General features: G+C 35.8%; 1 protein-coding gene across 1 annotated transcript; it reads right to left on the bottom strand.

Annotated features, from left to right (window-relative positions):
- Positions 1 to 880: 880 nt before the first annotated feature.
- On the bottom strand, positions 881 to 7,196 carry LOC307156532 (uncharacterized protein). The gene is made up of 3 exons (XM_079867946.1): positions 7,135 to 7,196; positions 3,392 to 3,479; positions 881 to 2,887 (listed from the first exon to the last, which is right to left on the bottom strand). Exons 2-3 carry the CDS (start codon positions 3,463 to 3,465, stop codon positions 1,390 to 1,392), a joined length of 1,572 nt encoding a protein of 523 aa, XP_079724072.1. The 5' UTR covers positions 3,466 to 3,479; positions 7,135 to 7,196; the 3' UTR covers positions 881 to 1,389.
- Positions 7,197 to 10,861: the final 3,665 nt, after the last annotated feature.

The raw sequence follows: 10,861 nt of genomic DNA, 5'->3' as shown, positions 1-10,861 counted from the left end.
CACTGCAAAAATACTTAACTACTTTGAACTAATTAGTCTTTTTTCAAGAGGAGCATTGATTTTTTTATGTTTGAATATTTTTTTTAAATCAATTTATTGATTTGTCAGTTACACAATTTTTGTTGTTTATAAATGTTTATGTCCTAGTTAAGTAGTTGAAGTCAGGAAGACAACTGTTCAGTTTATGTATCGTTGAGAATGATTTGTTTTCACTTTATTTTGATTCTTTATCACATTCTGTTGACTAGAAGTAACTTTGCACCCACATATCTACTAACTCTCATTAGAGTACAAGTAGAGTATTAGTCGACTGGTAGGGTTCAGGTTAAAATAAGTTGACATGTAGTTGCAAAGTTACTTGTAGTAAACCGAATGTTAAAAAGGGACCATCAAAATAAAGTGTTACCGAAAATTAACATTTATGAATTATAGTATTTTGCCAATATAATGACATTCTCAATATATTGTGGCGAGCAGGACGAGGGCCGTGGGAGAACGGCGTGAGGCCGGTGGCGTGATTAATGATGAGCTTCTCCCTCTCGTATCTCTCACGAAGCATAAAAGAGGAGCGACGACAGTGAAGAGAGAGAGAGGACCAGGCCTGGACTTATGTTGTGTTTTGTTTCTGTTTTATGATATGTGACAGGGCTGCTGTCTTTTACTTTCATTTTGTATTTGTTTTATTTTATTTAATAAAGTCTTTAAATGTTCGCCGGTTCCCGCCTCAACATCTAACCTTGCTACTGGGACATTTGAAAAATGATGATTAATTGACTCAAGACTGTTTTTATATGTACCACAGTTGGAGAACCGCTGAAACTGTGGATTGATCACCAGAACAGAACAGACTCAAACCAGTAAAGCACATGTCAAACAAGGTCAATTCATTTTAGATTTATTTGAATCATTCTTTTTTTACGATACACATTGTTTCAAAGCAGATTTAGATCTGGACATTAGACAGAAAGAGCATAGAGAACTACATCATACTTTTAAATGATTATCATCACATGCAATTTATCATATAAGCACAACAAAACACAGTACTGTAAGACAGAGATACAAGAGTACGCTGGAGTGATACATGAGACCTAGAGCAGAAAAAAAGAAAGTATTTTTAAAAGAAAATATTTATAGGACATTATTGGTGAAAGTAGCCACTACCATGATTATAACCCTGTTCAGTGATAATATCTAAAGAGTTAAAAGAAAGACTAAACAGAACAGTGCCAACTTAAATTGTTATAATCATTTGTCATTTTCAATATATTCATATATATTTCATATACTCAATAATTGCATCATCAAAATCAACAAACCCTCTTTTTATTTTCTGTAATGAAACGGCATCTGTTCTGCTTTTCATCTTGTATTTTCATATTTGTTGCATTATTGTTTACTAGTTAAACGATCTCCAGCCCCCTTGTTTTTCTCCTCTTCTCCAGCTTTCTTCAGATCCTTCAGGTTCTTCACCATCTCATCTTGTCCCCCCTCCTCCAGTCTGGGAATCAGGAAATCCAGATGTCGAAGAATGAAAGTGCTGTTTAGTGCGATCTCAGACAGACGCACGGTGATGTTATAAGCTTCTTGCAGAAGTTTGGACTTATCTTCTTTAATCTTCTCCAGATCTCTCTTCAGTTCTTCTTCTTTGCATTTATAGGGCTTATCGTCAAATGTCACAGTGATTTTCTTGGTCTTCAGCTCATATTTTTTGTTCTCTCTGACATGTTTGCTGTGATGACACTTTCCTGAACACACAGTGCAGTGGTCGTCTTCCATGACCCAACACCACGAGGGATTTATTGCCATTGAGCATTTCCATTCATGGCAGTTTTCCTCACAGACGGAGCAGCAGGTTGCCTTACTGTTACACGGCCGTTCATTTACAATGGGGACTTTTTCTTTGAAAACTCTCTCGTATGTAATATCCTCAAACTCGTCTCTGCTCTTACTGAGGGCTGCCTGATTGTCAGTCAATTCTTTCATTTTTAACTCGTTCTCATGTATGCGGTCCTTCAGATTAGAGACACTGGCCCCAAGTCGTCTTTGCTCTTTCAGAACATCTAATGTCATCTGAACACTTTTTCTGTTCTTTTCTTCCAGGAGTGTGAAGAACTCATTCATGCTTTCGTCTCCCATCGCCCAGAATGATTTCAGAACATGATTATACCGTTTGTCTCTTTCCTCTTTCTGTCGGTTGTTGAATAAGAAGTGAACAGGTTCGTTGTCTTCATCTTTTCCGCAGGGTATTCCTGCTTTCTTAATGGCATCGAGAGCATCTGTTGGACGTCTTCCATCTGAGTGTGTGAGTAGAAACATTATGTTGTTCTTTATATCTTTAGCAAACAGAGACAGAACTGACTGAAATATGTAATGCTGCTTTTCAGAGAGTCGATTCTGAGACGCCTTCATCACAAAACACACTGCATCAATATAACGAATCCCATCATCTTTATCTGAGAATAATCTGCACAGATACTCAGAAATCTCCTCATCTTTCTCGAATCCTTCAGTGTCTCCATATCCTGGAGTGTCAATGATGGTCAGAGATGTTGGGTTTTCTTCAGCAAACACCTCATAGACAGTGATCTCAGACGTCTGGGATTGGGACTGATCGTGATGTTTTTCTTCTTCTGTGATTTGATAAAACTCTTGATCCCCAAACTTCACTCCCAGTAAGTAGTTGATCATGGTGTTGATCATGGTGGTTTTCCCAGTGCCGGTTTCTCCCACCATCAGTATGACTTTGTTCTGCTTGTTTCTGTCTCTTCTTCCATATGTCCACTGTTTGACCTTTTTATCAGTCCCATCAATATATTTTCTTTCTGTGTTCAGACGATAAAGCGCTGGAGGACCTGGATTCAGTAGTGTGGCATCATGTTGTGCTCTACAGAAGAGAGAATTGATTTAGCATGACATTTTTTTAAATCAGCTATTTATTAGAATATTGCTTTTTTGGGAGTTTTTGAAGTTTTTTTTTAGACTTAATGGACACGATTTGGTTTTGTTTCATGTTCTTGTTTCAATCCTGTCATGTGATCCCCTGTCTTAGTCATGTGATCCTGGTCTCCCTTGCCTAGTCATTAGTCTTGTGTATTTAAGCCCTCGTGTTTGCCACGTGTCTTGGTCAAGTATTGTTTCCTGTAATCACTGTTTGTAAGTCCCACAGCCATGTTCATGTTCATGTCACGCTTTTGTTTTATGTTTGATCTTGTTTTGTCTGCTATTAAACTGCACCTTCAGTGGACTCCGTTACAACAAAACAGTGTTCTGAGTCTGAACGATATTGTTCTCTCTTACTTTTTAAGTTTGGACTAATTTTGTTCAAATGAATGAAATTAGCCTGTTAAGAATGAACACTGTTGTGTTAGATTTGTATTATGACACTTACCTGTTGACATGAGCATGTTGCTCTTTGGTCTGGTCAGACTCTGTGCTGCTCTTCTCTTGGTTATTGTTCGACATTGTAGCAGTTGAATCTGTATACATATAGACATAGTACATTTTTTACTTCTACATTACATACATTAGTGCTTCAAAATTTAAACTGACTGTAAACCCTAAGTACTAATCTTCAGTCTATTAATTGTTTTGTGTTTTGTTTTGTGCTCCAGACATGAATGATGCCTCAAATCATGTGGTTGTTGAGATTCTGCGTGTTTTCTAAGGTCTTCTCCACATGGGATATGATTATTTCTGACAAAACAATCGCTCTCTGCTTTAAAATAAATGAATAGATAAAAAAATCATATCCAATAAATAATAATAATAATAAAGATTATATTTTATTCTGTCCTGTTTTAGCTGTTTCATCGTGTTTTAGGGGCTGTTTACACGACACTGTTTTCATCTAGTGCCGACTGGGAAGTATACAGGTACTTGAGAAATTTGAGCAAAACAAAAGTACACAACATAAAATCTAATTATCATAAAGAATGTCTTTCTTGTCATTGTAGGAAGTATTTTTGGAGTAAAAAAGAACAAAAATGTTGTACTTCAGATAAACATTTAATGAATCAAATTAGAGTTAATAATACAATTAACAATAAGGCTCCTTATCTATTGCTCAATAATTTAATAAACATTTTTCATCTGTTCATCTGTTTCGTCTGTTCTACTTTTTTTTTTATCTTACTTAAAAACTGGCACTAATTATGATAGTTTATCTTGCAGTAGTTCTTTTCAGTTTAAGAAGATCTTACCAATTGAAGTTCAAAATGTCATTAAAGAATTAAGTGTGAATAGTGATGTTGGACTAAATGGTATTGAAAATAGGTTTCTTAAATTATCTTATATTCTTATCCACTCGCCAATTTATTTAACTTGTCTTTGTCTACATGTGAATTGCCAGTTATCTGGAAAAACTCCATTTCACAAGAGAGACTGATGTGCAAGATTGATGTACTCGATCTTCACAATTACAGACCCATATCTATTATAATGTTTTGGAAAAATTCATTTATAAACAACTTTCAAATTATTTATGCATTGATAATAGTTCCCTTTCAAGGGACCTCGAGCTGCGTCGAGACGTGTGGGAACGCCTCTGCGTGATTGTGATCATAGACAGAGATGTTAAAAGAAATGATTACCATTCAGACAGCAATTTGGATTTAAATGTTTTAAAATAAATGAAATGTCTCTAAAATAATAATGCAGACCTTAAACGATAGAAGTGACGTTTTTGACTAGTTTATTCTAGGACACGTACATTTTCTTTCTTTTTTTGTCTCATCTTAGTTTCCTCCATGATAGAGTGATACATGATAGATGATATGACTCCAGTTACAGATTTAGCAGAGCACTGAATGGACGTTGTGAGAACTAAATTGACTGAGTAAACCTCAGCAGTGCTAGGTTGCTGCTTTTAAGATGTCTAATGGATTAAATACTGGTGTCATTAACCTGTCTCCCTGTTTTAACATTATAAGGCAACCTGACGGCTCTGGTGGCTCTTGAATCCTTCCCTAAGCTCCAGAAAACACCTGATTCTGTTGAATGTCAAAGATTGTGTAATGGGAAAGAGCAGTCACCAGTGTGCACGAGGGGATTTCTCAACGACGGGTCAGATCCTCTTTGGCCAAACAGAGGGCAGCCTAAGGCAGGGGGTCACCTTTATCTCCTGAAGAGAGGTGTTTATGTGAGATGGGTGTGAGAGGAGCGGATGGTGTTTATGTTTATGTTATCGTCAACACGTGTTTCCCGAAACGTTCTTAGTTAAGTATATCTTCTGAATTTCATACGTTCGGAAGGTTGGTCTGGACCGCTCTTAGCTTTTCCTTATCACTGTTGCAGGTCTACACAAATATAATTCTGAAGCTTTAAAACACCCAGAAAGTGTTCAATTAGGCTAATTCAAGTGTTTTCATGCAAAGAATAAAATTGTCATTACACTGATTGTTGTTAGATTTTGAATCATATTAATATATATATATATATATATTATTAATTAAATTAAAGAGCGCTTTTAAAGGCCAGTGAAAGCATAGGCTACTGTCAGTTAAGTCTATTCAGACGCTAATATTGTTTCTCATGGGCTCGTCTGGTATTTTAAACATTTACAGGGGTAAGTCGGTGATTTTAGTGCCGTCCGAATCCATAATATCAGTGTTTTTTCTCACCCAACCCGTGTAAAAATCCCTGTCCAAATTAGTACCTGCTGTTTTTTGACAAACAGGTCATGTGGGAATTTAATTGCCGTCTGAATCCACATCTCTGAGTTTACAAGAAGAGATTCAAAATCCACTGTTTAAACCCTTTTTGATCACTGCCGAGCACCGTACGTGACGTACACTTTTATTACTGAAATGCTGGAAAGTATTTACAAGAACAATATTTCATAGGGAAAATATGTAGGCTAGGCTATTATAGGCTATTATAGTTTGGATTATTTTTATAATATCCCATGAGTCCTAATAAATGTAATTTCAAGTATTTCTGAAGTGCTTCTTTTATAAAGAACAGCGCTTTCTCACATAAACAGCCCCTGCACGAGAGAATGATTGATTCTCGAGCCGTCGATATCAGCAGATTCAGCAGCATCGCCTCGGACAGCGCCGGGTAACGTCGCACGTAAGAAGGAATATCTTAAGCAGCTTCCTAAGGTATGGTTCGGGGAACACGCCTAGCAATGGTACACCTTCAGTTAAGTTAAACCTTAAGAGTCTTCGTAACGCGCTAAGAGACAACGTTATCGGGAAACCCAGCCCACATTTATTTTATAAAGCTAGTTGTCTACGTTACTATGATTGTAATTTGTGTTTTAACAACGTTTAGCTCACAAATATATTGATCCAGGAAGTTAGAATATGTGAATATACACTGACCATATTTCTTATATTTGAGTCCAAGTTCAAACACTGAAACACTTATTTTCACGTTACCTTCTGTAGGCTAAAGCTCACCCCAGACCAAGACGATATCAGTCCGCTTCAGCTATGAGTAAAGACTGCGTCAGGTCAGTAGCATTGCTGTTCTTCCATTAGCGTTTCAATTAAATGAACGTGTAAATCCTTTAGTTTAAACATGCTCATGTGAAGAGCCTTTTTATAGTTCTGTTGTGTTTGGTTTATGAGTGTGAATAGACATGGCTTTCTTTTCCTCTCTGGAATTCCTCCACAACTTGTAATATTTTAAAACAACATTCGTAGGCAATATTCTAAGACAGCGTTCTATGCGTGTGTCGTGCGTAATTAAAGTCTGTCAATCAACATTGGAGTTCTACGCGCAACCTCTGCCAAAAGTGTCCTGCGAGTGTTCAGCGTTTAGAATATAAAGCTTACAAATGTTTATCATAAAAAAAAAAAAAAATCATAAAAAAGTTCATCATAAACTAGCGCTCAGACCCAGAATCTGCCCTACCTTAATTTACAGCAAGAGCCGCTATTGAATCAAGGCAATTTAAAAAGCACTGCTGAGACCGCTTGTTTTTATCAACGTTTTAAGTGGCTAGCCTTCTGTTGTTTTCTAAAAATAAACCCATTTATATTTAGAGACCTTAGCGTAATTAACAAATAGTACCACCAGAATCATTCTGAAATTAGACTGATGCTTTAGAAAAATGATCATAAAGTTGCAAATCAATTTAATTATTTATCCCATTGAAATAGTTATTTTCAGGTCGATTTTCCTTACCTGAACAATGTAAATGACTTGGAGCGAAAACCTGGGTGTTTCTGTCTTCAGAAAGGGTTGATATCTCCAATAATATCCCTGAGACATGCCATTATATACAGCTGTTAAGTTTCACTTTGACAGATATGGGAGTGGCGAAAACAGAGGGCTTGTGGTTTTCCAAAAATCATGCGTGTTTTAAGGTGGACTGTGTACAGTTGAGACACCTTAAATAACTGGCAACACTTTACAATACTGGTGCACTAATATGCATTAATTCATGCTTAACTAATGCACAGATAATCATGTGTTAATGTATGACTCATGAAGAACTAAACCATTAATTAATGATTACTGCATCAGCAACTAATACAGATTCTAAATGATTAATAGATTAATTAATATATGAATTGTTATTAATTCCTTAATAACATATTTTATTAACTAATAGTGTAAATTAATGCGTTATTAATGGGTTGAAGTCATATAAAACCGGCATATTTCATGGTATTGTGTCATGCAAGGTCATTGCAAAATCTAGAGAAATGTGCGAGGTGGCAAGCGGAGACACACATGTATCTACTGTCCCCGTGATAGAGCTCTATTACCAAACACACTGTTTAGTTGTTCAGTGTTATGATAACAGGTTAAACATCGTAATTAGGACGCAAATTAAAATAAAATTTGATATTTGTGATATTTAATGAATATATTAAATATCTTGTTCCTGTTTTATACATTTTAACCAGTGCTAATTTAAATAAAATAAATGGATGAACAAAACAAACATGTTGCCCAATTGTTATTTTCTTTATTTGTCTTTATTTATTATATTTGCAATGAACGGTTAGTTACCTTTACATCATTAAAAATGGGTGTCTCAACTGTACCACATATAATTGAGACAAAAAGCACCTTATTTTTATGAGCTAATTGTGGACAATTTAAACTACTTATGGGTATTATTGAATGAAAACATCTTAGTCTACAAGCTAATGTAATGTCATGTGGAAATTCACTTCTTTTCAGTATCTATTTTTGTGTGAAAAATCAAAACGCAACAACGGTACTCAGTCTCTAAAGCATTCCTCTTTTGAAAACCATTGATGTGAAATGTTTACTAAATAAAAATATGCTATTGTCAATGTGTTTTTCACTGACTAGAACATGTCATTAACCCTGTAAAACCCTCTGGGCTCTGAGGTATTTTTGGGGCCCTTGAGATGTTTTGACATGCCCTGACATTTGTGCTTTTTTCAGTTGCCTATAAACATATGAATGGCAAAAGTGTTATTGCACTCCATTCAGCACAAACAGGGCTACCATAATATGTGTGCAACATGATTTTTACAAACAAACAATTGTATTTTTTAGAGAATAATTGTTATGCTGGGTTATTGAAAAAACAAAAACACATATAATTGTAATTTTGGAATTTATTTAGAATATGTGACCCTGGACCACAAAACCACATGGGTCAGTAATAAATAAGCTTTCCAAAGATGTGTGAGTTGTTAGGATAGGACAATATTTGCCCAGTTTAACTATTTGAAAATCTGGAATCTGAGGGTGCAAAAAAATCAAAACATTGAGAAAATCTCCTTTGCTCAACTCAACTTTATTTATAGAGCACTTTCAACACCGCAAGTGGAACCAAAGTGCTGAACAGAAACATATAAAACAGAAAATTAAAACATAAAAACCATGCAAACATATGACACATATACACAGCTTACAAAGCATTTTCAAATGCTAAAGAGAACAAATACGCTTTAAGCGCACTCTGAAAAACACCCAAAGAAGGAGAAGATTTTACAGACAGAGGAAGGTCATCCAGAGCCTAGGAGCTGCAGCAGAGAACGCCCGATCACCTTTACATTATAAACCAGATCGTGGAACCATGAGGAGCGACTGATCATTTGAGTGCAGAGATCTACTGGATTGACAGCGACTGATTAAATCAGTAACATACTCCGGCGCTAGGCCATGCAGAGCCTTAAAAAACATCCAACAATGCTTTATAATGAATTCTGTATCGTATGGGTTACCAATGTAGTGTAATTAACACAGGAGTAATATGCTCTCTCTTCTTAGTACCCGTTAAAAGTCTGGCAGCTGAGTTCTGAAGAAGCGTCAAACGGGAGAGAGAGGCCTGACTCACACCCACATACAACACATTACAGTTGGTTTCTCACGCTAGACTGGTTTTCCCAGGAAACAACCCTAGTCATCCTCCACACACCCCTTATTTCCAAATAAAACCATAGTATGGTCATTCTACACAATTGGTTCGAAGTTAGAAACGTCTCTTCCCACAAATTTTGTATGCATGCAAACTGTATAATATCCAAGGTAAAGATTTCTAGTAATTGTGCAGTTAATTCTCATACTGTATTTCAGAAAGTGTTGGAATATTTTTCCTCTCCCCAAGTTTGTCACTAATGAAACACAATATTAAATGATGTAATGAGAAGGCTTATATTGACCTATTAAGATTTTGGGTAACACTTTATAATAACGTTCAGTTGTAAGTCATTTATAAGTGGTTAGTTAATGATGAACTAATCATTTACAAAACATTCATAAATGATTAGCAAGTGATATACTAACATTTTATGTATGTTTTGTAAATTCCATTACGTCATTTACAAGTGATTTGTAAATGATTAACTAATCATTTACGAAACATCACTATGCATTCATAAATGATTAATTAGTGATAGGTTAATTATTGTATGTATGTTTTGTAGATTCAGTTATAAGTCATTTACAATTGATTAGTTAATGATTAACTAATCATTTACAAAACATGAATATGCGTTTCATAAATGTTTAATAAATTATGTTTTTTTGCGTGTATGTAGCAATTAGAGGGTGCAGAAAGTGTTGTGAATGCCTTGTATACACGTACAGATCATTTGTAACAAGTCAGTAACAGTGTTCAACACAAAGAACTGAACAATCAACTGAATGTTATTATAAAGTGTTACCACAATTACAATTTCAACAATATTTCAAGTGTAATCTTTCTTTGTAGCATAACGTTTATCATACGTATTTCAAAGCTAAGGATTCATTAGTTTGGAAATACATTGGAACAAACACTATAATAACATCTAAGTTGATAATTCAATATACCTACTTTATTTTTGACAAAACATCCCATACTATATATTTAACATATGAGCAGAAATCTTCTGAGTTACAGTTTCCTAGCGGTTATGGGCACAGACAAAAAGCCAGGTGTCGCAGGCTATTTCCTCTGAAGGCCTCCCCTGTGGTTGCCACCTGGGCGTTGTCAAGTCACCTTAATTTATACAGCGCTTTTAACCCTCTGGGGTCGGCGCGTTTCGCTCGATTTATTTCACATAGCAGCAAATATGCTCTGTTTATGTAATCTATATGAAAAGAGAGAGATGTCAGTCGTTCTCAGTTGAGCTCATTATAGCTCATTATCTGTTAATGTGAACACGCCTACGAAGAGAGCGCGCTATTCAAAAGCAAATGATCTGAGTATCTCACGCAGAGGGTCTACTACCATTGCATAGTTCGGGATGAACTTGCTAAACCAAGACGTAAGACCTAAGAAGGACCGTAATGAAGGTAGGTCGATTGGTGCAGGTGCCTTTGCAGTGGCTTCAACTGAGTCAGGGTTAGGATGTAGTCCCTCTTTTGAGATGTCAAGGCCTAGATACCGAATTCTGCTCTGGCCGAATTTGCTTTTCTTCATGTTAAGTTTCAGACCAAT

Source organism: Squalius cephalus (genome assembly GCF_949319135.1).
Source record: "Squalius cephalus genome assembly, chromosome: 3".
NCBI classification, from domain to species: domain Eukaryota; kingdom Metazoa; phylum Chordata; class Actinopteri; order Cypriniformes; family Leuciscidae; genus Squalius; species Squalius cephalus.
The sequence above is the reverse complement of the archived record's forward strand: the minus strand, read 5'-3'. Positions and strand labels throughout refer to the sequence as shown.

Bases quoted from the DNA above. Each gene is read 5' to 3' on its own strand.
- LOC307156532 (XM_079867946.1), bottom strand. From the start codon at position 3,465: ATGTCGAACAATAACCAAGAGAAGAGCAGCACAGAGTCTGACCAGACC. The intron at 2,888-3,391 runs GTAAGTGTCATA...TCTCTTCTGTAG, and splicing joins CAACATGCTCATGTCAACAG to AGCACAACATGATGCCACAC.